Source organism: Thunnus maccoyii, chromosome 20 (assembly GCF_910596095.1).
Source record: "Thunnus maccoyii chromosome 20, fThuMac1.1, whole genome shotgun sequence".
Classification (NCBI taxonomy): Eukaryota; Metazoa; Chordata; class Actinopteri; order Scombriformes; family Scombridae; genus Thunnus; species Thunnus maccoyii.
This window is the reverse complement of record NC_056552.1, coordinates 2900694-2915164: the sequence shown is the minus strand read 5'-3', so window position 1 is coordinate 2915164 and position 14471 is coordinate 2900694. Positions and strand designations below refer to the sequence as shown.

Here is a 14471-nt window from a genome sequence, read left to right as displayed (position 1 = left end):
GTGCTTGAGCCCAAGAAAAGAAGGATTATTTTTTTTCCAACAGGTTTTTGGGGAGAAGAGTGGTGACAAGACACACTGAGAGCTGGATGGATGGAAACACAACTGAGCAGAAGATAGGAGTTAGATTGTAGATTCGATGCAAATGCGGTGCCGGGGATGCATTATTTAACACTAATGCTGCTAATAATAATGATATACTGTAGGCAATGTGCACAATTAGGAGGATGGTGAATGTAGAGCAAGAATAAGAGATTATACTGTATATTCAGGGTAATAATGCAGTGAAGCAATGGAGGCAATTACTGCTGCTATAATCTTTACAGGACTAGTACTACAAATATGTGATTAAAATGGTGCAGATTCAGACAAATAGCTATAATGTGAACAAACATTAAGGCAACATAAAATATCATATTAAAAAGATGTCACAGTAGTATAAGTAGGATATTAATTCTTACAAGGTTCATAAATAAAAGACCAGCATCCATCTCTATGCTCCTCATTTCGCACCATGGAGAGCATCCTCACCAACTGCATCACAGTTTGGTACGACTACTCTGCTGCCTCAGACTGGAAAGCACCGCAGAGGGACGGTGATGACAACTGTGCATCACTGGTACTCCACTCCCCGCCACCAGCACCACCAGGGACACTTCTCACCCCAGCCACAGACTGTTCGCCCTCCTCCCCTCTAGGAGGCGCTACAGGAATCGCCATTCCAGGACCAGTAGCTTCTTCTCCTCAGCTGTCACCCTGCTGAACCATGGATGTATAAAGAGAACTGGATACGGGACTCCGTTCATTCCTATGAAAGTTGCTCAGTGGTGCACGAAGCCAAAAAAGTTCCAACTTCTTCCGCATTGCTCACGTATCTGTGTGGCCCATAGAGCAAGCCGAGCCGGCTACTTCCGGTTTAGCCCTCCGGCTAATGTGAATGGGGATAAAACAATTCAATTGTAAGGCTCTTCTAAGCTTTTGAAATGTGATCAGACCGAATGGATCAAATTCTGATAGTGAGACAAGTCATTTCGCGGGGGTAGTGACACTCAAAAAAAATGATGATTTACTGACGTCCTTTCACCATGTAAGTCTATGGGAAAAAGTCCTTTTGGGCCAATGTGCATTCACGTGATGTTGTAATTACATGGTTTGGCTGCTATGTCAAATTTGCTTTAAAGCCCAGCACTCTTCCTGTATCCAGTTCTCTTCATACATCTATTTGCTGAACACTACACTGTGGTGACAGCACCCCCACCCCCAGATTATGAAATAAACACTAGATTAAAAAGATAATGTCTTTAAATCATTCCTGCTTCAACTATGACATTTTTATAATAGGTACAACAGCAGGGTGACACTAGATGCATCATTTTTGCAAGAGTTTGCTATAAAGAGACCATTAAATAGCCTCTTGACTTCCTTACTGTGATGTAGGTCCTGTTGAAACAGGATGTTGGGCCGGGACATAACACAGAGACACATCAGTGATATCTGTGAGTTACAGGCTGCTAGTGTTATCCTGCTCTCAGTACACTCACGTCTTTAATGAGCTGAGTGCTTCTAAATGCTGTACACTGTTTAATTCCCATTGCAATGTGTTTCCTAATTTCTCCTGATTTGATTTAGTTGATTCTTCTAATTCTGCGTGTTCCTCGATCGTAGATCTCCTAGCTCCTTTTGAAGATTGGATTTAACTCAAAGACAAGAAAACAGCCCTGGTTAAATGACAGTATTCAAAGCTGTAAAAGGAAATGTAGAAAAGCAGAACGTAGATGGAAGAAATCAGATCTCCAGGTTCTCTTTGTGGCTGTGAGAGAGTTTTTACTCCTTTATAATAAAGTGGTGAAACATGCAAGAACATGCTGTTTTTCTGAACTTATTTCTGCCCATAAGCACAACCTCAGATTTCTATTTAATACTCAAACAGTTAGTAAACCCAGCCTCTCATTGTGCCTCTGCTGACTGTGATGCTGATGGTTATCAGTCAATAAGACTTTGTATTACCCCCAATCCTACCGTATTGGATGTTGAGTACCTGCTCCGGGATACTTTGAGCTATTTTTCCTCTATTACTCCAGAGTGTCCTCCAGCCCTCTTGACATAATTCCAACTAAATATTTAATTAAAGCAATGGAATGTATTGGGCCCCATTTGCTTTCTTTTTTAAACAGCTCGCTGGGTACTGGTTGTGTCCCAGATTACTTTAAAACTGCCTGTGTCCGACCAGTCCTAAAAAAACGATGGTGGTTACTGTCTGATTTCTAAACTGCTTTTTATTTCTAAGATTCTGATGAAAAATTGTCTTAAAGAAGCTTCTTGCTGCTGCTGCAGAAAACAACTGTATCTTTAAAATGTTTCAATCAGGTTTCTGTTAGTATCAGAGCACTGAGACAGACCTTCTCAAAGTCACTAACAACCTTTTAATGAATGCTGACGTGTTCAGTTCTTGTGCAACCTTCGACACAGTTGATCATGGCATTCCTTCAGATAGACTGAGGCACTTGGTGGGCATATCTGGTACTACATTAGACTGGTTCTCATCATATTTGTCAAATAGGAAGTTTTGTGTCTCTGTCTTCTTGTCATCATCTTCCCATATCAAGTATGGTGTACCTCAAGGGTCAGTTCTAGGACCAATTTTGTTCTCCCTCTAAATGCTCCCCTTGGGCGATGTCATCCATAGACAGGGTATTTCTTTTCATAGTTATGTAGAAGACACACAGTTGTACCTCCCTGTTAAGCCCACTGACCTCAGTATGCTGAGTTCTCTACAGCTCAGTTCTAATAAAAGAGAAATACTTGTTACTGAGTCCCAGCATGTCAAAAAACAATTACTGCCATCTACTGGTTATTTGTCTCAACATATCAAACCTGCTGCAAAAATTTTGGTGTCCTGTTTAATAGCAATTTAGGTTTTGAGCAACATATCATAAAGCTTGTCCAGTCACGTTTTTATCACCTCAGAAATATTGCAGTTTTAGAGATGCAGTAACTGATTATTACAGAAGCCTTTTTTGCTTGTCTTTAATCAAAAAACTTTGAAACAACTACAGACTGTACAGAACTCAGCTGCCAGACTTTTAACCAGAACTAAGAGAAACAGTCACATCACACCTGTTTTAGCTTCCTTACATTGGCTCCCTGTTTGTTTTAGGATTGATTTTAAGATCTTATTGATTACCTTTAGGGCTCTTTGTGACCTGGTTCCAGATTATGTTTTAGACCTTTTAATCCTTTATGAACTATTGTCTACTTTGAGACCTTTGGGCAGAGGTCTTCTGTCTCTTCCAGAGTCCAGGCTGAAAACTAGGGGGTCAGAGGGGTCAGAGCTAACATACTTTTATTGGAAAGCATTTCCTGATCTTATCTGAGCTGCCTGCTCATTTTACTTATTTTTATTTGTTTTTATTTTCATGTGTATTATTTTTAATTTTTAATTTTGCATTTTACTCCCTTTGTGTTTTATAATGTGTTTATTTTTTTATGGCTTTTAGTTCGCTTTAATCTCTGAGTATTAAATGTGCTCTGTTTTTATTGTAAAGCACTTTGCAACTGTGTTTTGAAAGTGCTATATAAATAAAGTTTATTATTGTTTATGTATTATTATCATTCAGAAGAGTAAACCAATGGGAAATTAGTCAGCTATTTGATTTTAAAGCATTGGCTTAAGGGTGTGATTACAAACATTTGTGATGGTTTTATTTCTTAGAATTTATGTCCACACCTGCTCATCACCATAAAGATTCACACTTTCCCAGCAAGTTAGTGTCAGTTTCATGATGTGATTATATTCAACCTTGGAGATTAGACTGGAAAGCTTTAACTCTGACTGTAACTTGCAACAGGACTTTGCAATAAGCTGCGAGGTCTGATTGATTCCTTCCAGGCTCGATTGCTTTTCTTTGGCGTCCCTTATGTTGAAATCTGAATTTTAGCGTCTGTGACCAGGAGTATTTGAGCGACCAGAGTTTTTGACTTGACTTGAAATTTTAGACCTGAATTGACCTGATTGAACTGAAATAGAGGAACTTGAATATAACTTTTGAACATCAATTTTCTATCTGAATTTGAGAACCCTAAAAGAAATACAGCATATACTGGATATAAAGTTTTTGAAATTGCACAACTTGAAAGTGACTATTGAGAACTTCAACATTAAGTATTCAGCAGTGATTAAATTTCAAATGTTGGTGTTCAGTTGCTGATATAATTCATATTATTATGGCATTGATTTGCTTCCATATGAGAGGGGCCTCAGTGTAGAGGGAGGGGGGAGGGTGTTTGGGTAGATTAACAGATCTGGCGATGAAAACAAAAAAACAACAACAAAAATAGATCCACCTACTGAGCTGTACCGAAAACGGTGCCTTTGAAATCAATGAAACTGTGAATCACAGAGCTCTGATATTCAAAATGTAATTATTTACAGTAGTTACGCAGTTGTTCCCCTGCTGTGACTGGTTGTTCTTCCTCCTAAAATTTTCTGTAGAGGAGTGGGAGGACAAGACTGACTGGCAGACACTCAGGATGTAACAGGGAACAAATACAACACGAAGGGGGGAGGGGGGGGGGGGGGGGGGGGGGCAGTGAATGTGAGAGAAAGGGAAAGATAGGAATGATGAGACTAAACAGCTGGAGTAAAAAGAAAAAAACAAGTGTAGGAGTTGAGAGTGGCAGTCGGCTTCAGTCAGGACTCGCTACGAGCCAGCTGTCAGTGCTAATAGACAGAGAGGGATGGAGGGAGGGGAAAGAAGAAGAGGAAAAATGGGAGAGATGTTCAGGCCAAACAACCTGTCACCAGCTATAACGGAGCATAACGCAACACAACCGCCTTGTCTAGATGTCAGAGAGAGAGAGAGAAACTTCTCTGGCAGTTTGGAAAAGAGTCTAAGAGCGATCCAAATGATATTCTCAATCAGATAGATGCTGTCTGGTTCGGTGACACAGCCAGAGACGGCGCTGGAATAGAGATGATGGTCTCAGTCAGTTCCTGCTAAGGACGATTCAGCATCACAACTCTTATTCTCCTGTCTGAAGGTCTGCTTTTGCCCGGCTGTTTGGTTGTTTTTGAGTCACGGATATGCCCACAGGACCCTCAAACATCCGCAAAGATGAAAGCAACCTCTCCAAAGAGTGTCGAAATCAACTTTGCTTTGAACAGTGATTGACAGGAGTGAAAGCATGCCTCAGCTCAAGTAATCAAGCGAGCTTCTCAGCGACTGAGAAACCTGCTGCTGGTCTGACTGGTTGTCATTTTCGAGGATGCCAGTAGAACTTGGTGTAAGCAATAAAAGGCTGTCAGCAGTTCTTTCTTAAGAAATAAAGAAATATGTCTCAAGAAACTTCACAACGGTTGTATTAATGGAATTTATTGCAACTTGGGTCCACTTGGTCGTCAGTTGTATGACTTACTATAAAGATTGTTCTCACCTAAGTAATTTCTGAGACCTTGAAGCACTGCAGCGTTGCTTAGAATATGTCCAACAGGTCAAGAAACACATCCGAGAGAGTACAGTTCTAACTGAAAGAAAGTTCAGAAAAATAAGCTGCAGTAAAAAATGTTTTTTCTTTAAGATGAATGGGAAAATAGTTTTATTGTGGCGGGGTCAATAATGATGATGAGTCAACCTAATGTAGAAGTACAGAAGCTCAAGTGAACAACAGGAAGTCAAGGCAGGTTTATTTATATGCAGGGGCGATGCAAGGTGCTTGACATGCATTAAAAAACATGAAAAATACACATACATAAATCTCCATAATGTGATTTGTTAGTGAGTGAGTGAGTGAATCTCCTACCTTCAAAAGAAGTTGTTTTTTTTGCCAGAGACAAAGGCAGACAGAAAAATGGTGACACTCAGGAGGACATGAACTGCGATAAGCTTTACGACTCTGGAGTGCCGCATTTTTTTCTGACTTCCTATATTTCCTGACTAATTACGTTTGTGTTGTTATTTGATTGTAATTCTTAGTCTCTGTAAAACATTTTGGTTAACATTTGTTGTTTTTAAATGTGTTCTTTAAATAAGTTGACTTTTTTGGGGGGAAATATAGATTTTTTTTTTTTTTTTTTTTTTTTTTTTGAGGCAGTGCACACAACTAGACCTGCACCTGTTTCCTCCCACAACATTTTCTCTCAGTCTGAAAGCTGTGATTCACTTTTACAGAGCTGTATAAAAGAAAAAGCTTACCTCTTACACACTCGTATGGTAGGACAGCTGAGCAAAAGACACACCTTGAAAAAGTGGTACACACAGCACTAACAGTGGCATACTAAACACAAACCCAAGATCTCTGCTGTCAGTCATACGTTTTGTATTAAATTGTGGGCCTAACCATCCATTCTGACCTCCTCCCTACGACTCTGTTATGTGCGATAAGAACACTAAACTTCTTCTGCGCCTGTAACTTAACATAAATAGACAATTTTCAGTCTTCTCATTTTCTCTTTCATCCATCCATTCTTAGGTCTTATCAGGACTAAAATTATACACCAACATCTGTAGAGCGACGGGCTGATATTTTGATAAAGATTAGTGGTTTCTGTTTCTGCGAGAGCAAAGAGCACATAGAGACGATTGTCAGTTTAGTGGAAAAAAAACCTGTTGGCTTGGACTCAAAGATTCTTTCTTTACGTTTTGGTATCTGAGTCCCCAAAACTCCTGTTAGATCATACGGCATAATCAATATCATTCAGTCTTGGGAAAAGTTTACTTTTCAGCAGCTGACAAAAGCAGTTTAAACAGAAGAGTAAGCGTGTTGTGTGCTGATAGATGTTTCTGTGTCTGTAGGAGAAGTCGGTAGACCTCAAGATCACATGAAGGTTCATGTGTTGATTATTCAGTTAACTTTTGCTAAACACTCTTCCAAAGTTTTTCAGTATGAGGGAAGAATTTGTGAGTTGGGATGATGTAATGAAGGGTGTCTTTATATAACTTGACAGCCATGTAGACGTTGCTTTGAAATGCAGATGACTGTCTCAGTCAGTTTAGCAGAGGAATTCAGTTCTGTAACATTGTCACTGCTCTTTTCCAGGCTCTAAGGGTTGAGGTTAAGACACACAGTTGCACCTTAACTTTAATTTTTCAAGGGCAGGTTTATCTGTTTACTCCATAGAAGGTGTGATGTTTTCTTCTCTGACATTACTGAGAAGAGCTGGCAGTGATCTCAGTGTGGATCTTAAAGAATAAAGCTGGTGATTTTCTATATATTTTTCTTATAAACAAATCTCCTGTTTGGATCCAAACCAACAATCAACTGATCTACTAACAAGTATTGTGTGTGTATCTGAAGCCTGATATATCTTATCTCGTGTTCAAAAACTATTAAAAACACGTGAGTGAGCCACACCGCTGCACTGGGTGACATGTTTCTTCATTATGAAGCGTTTGGTCACATTAGTTTATTTAGAAACTGTTCCAAAGAGTCAAGTTTTCACTCTCTGGAAGGTAATTTCGTGTCAGGAAGAGGCCTTCACGAAGACGAGGGTCTGTTGGCACCACTCTGCTAGCTTGATGTGCTACGTATCACAAAGTCTCGACTTTGTACTTAACGTCTGAGAGAAATTTACAGTGTCTGGGTCAGAGTCTGATCAATACGACTAGTGTGAAAATATTACCTCTTCCAGACACGAAATACTTCCCGGAGAGTGAAAACTTGACACTGTTATTAGTCTTTGGAGCCATTTCTTCTCAAACCAGGGATGGAGGAACATGTCGCCCAGTGCAGCAGAGTGACTCATTGAAATGTTTTTAATAGTTTGGAGGTCTGCGGCACAGAGGAATAAGATATATCATATATAACAGAATTATCATTTAACATGAAAAGGGTTTTATTTTCACCAACCTGCTGCAGAACCATCATATTAACTTGGGGATCCTTCATAATTTTGGTATTAGAAAGACCAAGTCACTGTCTTTTGAGAACTGTTCAGGTATTTGTGAATTTCAGATATTTCAAAAATCCAACTATTACATTCTCTAAATCAAACCCATTTCCTTTCTGCTGTTAAAAAATGGCATCATGCTGACAAAGTGGGTGAGAACTCATGTTTGTCCCATTTAAACTTTTACTTGCCATTTGTTTGTTTAGCCAGCGTAACATCTTTATCCCTTGCATTGCAAACACACACTGTCAGGGGTTTGTTTGTGTTGAGTGTTATGTTTTGTTAGTGACATCAACATTTTCCATTTTAACCAAGACAGACATGTACATTTTAAATCATTAGTTATTGTTTACTGATTTAAATTAGTCTTAGTTTTCTTGGCTTCTATGCTTTTTCTTCAATAATGTCATCAGCTGAATCATAATGTTTACTGATACAAGTAACATTGTTATTTACGTGTTGTAGGTGTGAGAGACACACCTGAGAGACGTGGTTGTTGTCAGTCCAAAGAGAAGGATGTCTTTGTCATTTTTTGGAGATATTGCACGTTTGTACTTTGTAGAAAACAAGAAGAATGTTTAACAGATTAACAATAAAAAACTTGATAACAAACATGAGTCTGCAGTCTTCAGGGTATCTCAGACTGTCATCACAGATTCAGTGATTCTTAGTGCTTTCCATCACATAAGTGATAATATTTTCATCCGTCAGGGTTTTTCAATACCAAGCATCCTATCAGATTGTGAATGTGTCTCCGCATGTAGATAATAATTTATGTTTGCTCTCTTGCTGCCCTTCATTTGCAGATTTCCAGGCTCTGCGATAGATTCATTATGATTTATATTTGATTCATCATCATCTGTTTTCTTCTTCCTGTTCCTCCAGATATCCGCGGCCTGCAGGGTTTTCTGGACCAGACGTCCCGTCAGGGCGTGGACGTGGCCCTGCAGCGAGTGGACAGGAACATCAGTAAAGTCTTCACCAACCTCTTCACCACCATGAGGACCGAGGAGCTCAACCGGTACAGAGACACGCTACGCAGAGCCATCCTGCTGCTCAGCCCCCACGGAGCGCACACGTTCATCCAGCAGGTCGGTCCTCCTTCACTTTATCGGCTAATATACAGACCTGTATGTGTGTACAGAGAGCAGATGAGTGTGTATGAGTGCATACAGGGAGTATGACATGACAAACACATGAGGAATAAGCGATGTGTATACAACAGACTCTTACATGTATGGGTTTAAAATAGATTGGCAGCTGGTGTACATGGTAGGTGTAGTAAGTAGGTAGAACTAGTGGTGCAACGTATCATAGTTGGTCTGTGATCGCCCTCCACGGTTTATTTTACATGGATTAATTGCAAAATGTAATATCTCATTTAAACAAGCTGCTGTTAGTACAAGTCATGGAAGAAAGCGTGTCGCTAACAGGGATTTTGAGGAGCAACCACCAAACCAGCATCTAACGGGTCCGTAGTGACATCTGCAGCTAGAGTCACGACAGTGTGATTAGTTTCATTATGTTCAACTGCTGCAGTTTGCTGTGGTGACTCCTGGTGGCGAAATGACTCTGTACACTGATGTGAGGGATCTGAGGGATCATCTTAGGAGAATTGAAGCGCTCATAGTCCACTGAACAGTTTCCGGATTCTACTTTGTTCAGTTTGTGTTTACCTGCCGCGTAGCTAACGCTAGCTAGCAGCAGTCTGCAGATATCAGACTGATGTCTTTTCTAAAAGCACAAACAGAACAGATAAATTACTTTCCTGCTCAGTCTGTGCTGAAACTGATTAAGAAAACTGGATGTCCATGATCTACTTTGTTGAAGCATCTGGTGCTGACTGTCTGTAGCTGAGTGAGATAACCTGTATTTCATGAATAATGATGACAGCCTGCAGGTGCTGCAGCTATTTTATTATTCTTGCTCAACTGTCTGAAAGAAATATGATGTTTCAATCTTGCATTTTGCAGGCAAACAAAAATTAAAATTGTGAATTGACTCCAAGATTTTAAAAAAAATATGATTGTTTTGGCCATATTGCCCTGCACTCAGGTGTGTGTGTGTGTGTAAAGTCAGTGAAGTTAACATGTCAGTGCAAAAAGGGACATGAGTGTATGAATATGGAACATGGAGGGAGAGAGTGATTGTATAACACGAACAAACAAGTGTGTAAAGGAAGCAGGTCACTGTACACCGAGAACAGGTTGAAAGAGATGAGATAAATGTACAAAGAGAGCGAGTAAGTGTATAAAGGGAGCGAGCGAGTGTGTGTGTGTATAAGAGAACAAACAGTGTTCAAGGGGAACATGTGACTGAGTGTATGAATGAGCGTGGAAACAGAAGACGTACGTTAGAAGAATGTGTCTCTGTGTTTGTCCAGCGTGTCTCTCTGCTGTATACAAACCGGATCAGTGATCATTTGTAAGCCTGCGATGTGTGTGTGTGTGTGCATGTGATTGTGTGTGTGTGTTCAGGTGTAAGTGGCCACCTGGAGTGACAGATGGAGCCACACACACACACACACACAGAGTACAGAATCTTGTCCGAGTTGTGATGCCGAGTTGTGCTCAATATTTATTACCTGTTTCATTTTTCAGCAGGCTCCTTCCCGTCTATAGATCAAACTGATATGTGCACCTTTAATTATTTACATGATGTGTGACGCTGTGAGTGAAACCTGAATTCTGAACAAACTCCTGACTGTGTGTGTTTGTGTCTGAGATAAACAAACAGTCAGTCTGACAGCTGATATGTGTCTGTAGGTGTATAAGAAAATGATTTCGGGTTACCTACTGTAAATCATACATGTCTAACAGAAATAACACATTAATAATAACCCTTACATACTGTTCATACAATTATATAATTATATATATGAACCACATATCTACTTTTCATTCAAAAATACCTCATCAGTCATTAATAAATGATTAATCCTTAATGAGACCTTCATTCTTAAGGTTTTATGCTATTTGTTTATGGAGAAACATAACAAGCATCATGATTTCAGTGAATTGTATTGAATGTGAAGGATTTAATTTTAAGAACATTTATTAAATTATACTGTTTGAATATGGGTCCAATTTAACCCAGAATGTACAAAAAATGTGTATCAGCTGCACAAAAAATGTAGAAAGTTGATAAATTTTTGTATATTCTGGGTATTTTAGGAAAAGTCTGAACATTTCAGGCTAAAATAAAAATGTTTAGAGTGTTTTTACTGCGCTCAAATATAAAAACATTATGTAACGGTAAAAAGACTTGACGCGTAGTGCTGAAGTGTCGTCTTCTATATGTTCACTCAGGTTTTAGGAAAATTAAACTGCAAGTGTTGCATAATGTGGGTCATTCATAATTCATTCTTCAGGTTGTTCTTTGCATAAATTATTGTCCTTTTGTGCAAAAAGACAAAGTGAATAATTATTGATTATGGTGACTTTAAAAATCTCTTTGTTTTCAAGATGCTTTATGAAAACGGACAATTGAAGACACCAAAATAGAGTGTGTGTCCATATGTTGTGTCTTATTACTTCGTCTGTGTGTGTGTGTGTGTGTGTGTGTGTGTGTGTGTGTAGGAGAGAGATTTCCCGCCACTGACAACAGCAACAGCCTAAAAGCTTTTTTGTGTACAGGTACTTATATTCCTGTGTGTGTTGTGTGTGTGTGTGTGTGTGTGTGTGTGTGTGTGTGTGTGTGTGTGTGTGTGTGTGCGTGTGTGTGAGTGCCTGATGACTTATTTAGCTGCTGTGTGGTAGTGTGTGCACTCAGCCTCTGTTGCACTGGGCGACCTCTGACCTCACACACACACACACACACACACACTCATTCGAATTGATGTCCTGGGATGGTTTCACACAAATCTCTACCTGGCAGATAGTGTGTGTGTGTGTGTGTGTGTGTGTGTGTGTGTGTGTGTGTGTGTAGCAGCACTTCTCATTTCTATTCAGACTCCCAGTCAGGCTGTGTTGCCATGGCAGCAGCTTTAACTATTAATATGGCTCTCTCTCTTCATCCCACTTCAAGCAACAGCAAGAGACACATTTAAAAAAAAAAAAAAACTTTAATTAGAGGGGACATATCACGACTTTTATTATTTTATGAAGTTGGATGTTAAACATAGCTTGAGGTGAACGGTATGTAAAAATACTCACTGCAAGACAAACACTTCAGTTTATTTGCAAAGATACTCCAACTTCCCTCTCATGATGATCTCAGATTGTTCGCACATGACCACAACAGTCGTCTGTTCAGTAGGCTTGGTTGCTAAGGTGGTTGCTACGGTGTTTCCATGTGTTGTTCACGTTGTCCAACATGTTTGGATGGATTTGAGAAGTTGACGTTCAGAGTAAAGAAGAAGAAAAAGAAGTGAAATCCTGCTACTATAGTTTGTTTACGTAGCCTCTGGAGCCGGAGGAAGCTTCCTGAAGGCTGACCAATCAGAACAGAGTGGGCTCATCAGGGAGGCGGGGCCTTAAAGAGACAGGATCTAAAACGGCCTGTTTCAGACAGAGGCTGAACTGAGGGGCTGCATAAAGGACCAGTAGAAGATAAATAAGGAGTTTTTAACTGGAAATCATGCAAAGATATTCCAGTAGAGACCCAGAATATAAATATAGAGGCTGGAGATATGTATGTGTATGACATGTTCATCACATACACACTCACATCACATACAAAACATTTGCAGCAGCTGATGAAAGGAATGTGTAAAGTTTTCAAACAGATAAGTTTGGTGTTAAAGATTATATCACAGTTTTAAACAGTAAACTTTGATAAGAAAAGATAGATAATAAAACTGTAATTTCCAGCCAGTTATAAATATTATTATTATTATTAAGTGGGAAGAAAAGGTAGATGAAGAGTGAACAGCAGTCGCCCACATCAGTTATCATTTCTGAGGCGTTCACTTCTAGTTTTTTTTCCATTAAAAGACCTGCTGCAGCTTTTATCAGATATCAGATATTTCTGCTCACAGCTACAATCCATGTTTCATTTAATTTGCACATTTTATTCCTCCACTCGAGTCATCCGTATGCTTTAGAATGTATTCATTAGCGTCTATTAAATCCTGCAGTAAAAGCAGATGGTGCACTTGCAGCCTGGATGGTCAGATGGATGATTCACAGCCTGTCAATCAGACGTACATATAAAATGTTTGGTCTTACATTGTGTGTGCACTTGCTTTTGTCTGTTTTTAAATGACCTTTTTATACATGTATTGGTTGGATGGCTCAACAGCTTCCTATACTCTGACCTGTGTGTGTAAAGAAAGACCAGAAGATTAAAGTGAGTCATGACCGGCGCTGCAGGAAGAGTTTTATAGATTGTTGGGTGTTATGAAAGTCTGTGACTGAAAATCTCAGTTTTCAATAGCAGACGATTGCTAAAATTATCCATGAGTACATATTTAGAGTCAGAAAGTGTGTCTACAGATACAAATATAGCAAAAAATCAACATAAAAGTGTTAGTAAGGTGTTTTTCCACCACAAGAACAACTTCAGGGCTTTTTCTTATATATAAATGATCAATTTTCTGAACTCTACTGGATGGATGAATCCCGTCTTTGGTGTTTTTATGATGATGATGATGATGAGAGAACATGATGGCAAACAGGAAGTCAGCCGGCTTGGCCACACACACACATGCCCACGGAGGCTTTTTTCAGTATATGCACTCTGTGAGCAGCTTTTATAGGAATTAATGGGGAAGCACACATGGTATCCAGTTTTCTACCCACAAAATAGAGGCCCATTGTGCTTTTCAATTTCCCAGTTCAATCGGCCTATTTCTAAACCTAAAATCTCCACATCAGGATCCCGGAGAAAGCAAACAAAAAAAACTAAGTCAGTCAGAAGTATTTTCACAAAAACTGGCCCAGAAAATCAAAACCATCAAACAGTTATTTGTATTCTCCAGAAACACCAGAGTTACCTCCTGTAGTCCGGTCAGTGTGCCGCCGTTGGTTCCAGGGAATCGTTTGCTGACGGTTTGTTGAGGTGGAGGATGAATCTGACAATAATCCGGCTTTGTAGAATGGGTGACCCACCAATAATGGACTGTTTTTGGTGAGTGGATGTGCGCCACAACAACACACCTGACTCTTATGTACAGTCTTGCAAGTGGTGGACATCAAGGCCCCATGTGGTCCCTTTGAACCTGGGTTGAACCTGATTGGGTCCAATGTGATAAAGTACATTTTTTTCTGGAAATTCAATCGAGACACTGTTTATATAATAGTTAAAGTAACCAGATTTGAATGTCTGGTTTTGGTTAATCCAGTTAATTAAACACCTGACTAATTAAGACCACAGCAGTGATTATTGCCAGTCCTGCTTTTACAACATGATGGTTTAACGTTTGCGTAGATATATAGAAAAATCAGACTGTTGACAGGCTGCTATCTACTGATACGTAAGGTCATAATGTCCAAACCAGCGTGCGTGTGTGTGTGTGTGTGTGTGTGTGTGTGTGTGTGTGTGTGTGTGTGTGTGTGGTATAGTTTGTTGACTGTTAATTGGTCACATACTTGAGTTCATTCCACTGTTGTTTGAACAGCAGAATTAAATATGTGAGGCTGCTTTAACT

General features: G+C 39.5%; 1 protein-coding gene across 2 annotated transcripts in view; it reads left to right on the top strand.

Moving 5' to 3' along the window:
• Positions 1-14471, top strand: part of LOC121886498 (glutamate receptor ionotropic, delta-1-like) — a 313546-nt gene that overhangs the window by 85155 nt on the left and 213920 nt on the right. For both annotated transcript variants that reach the window (XM_042396524.1, XM_042396523.1), the window contains one exon: positions 8768-8973. In XM_042396524.1, coding sequence (XP_042252458.1) covers positions 8768-8973 — 206 coding nt within the window. The remainder of the gene's footprint in view (positions 1-8767; positions 8974-14471) is intronic.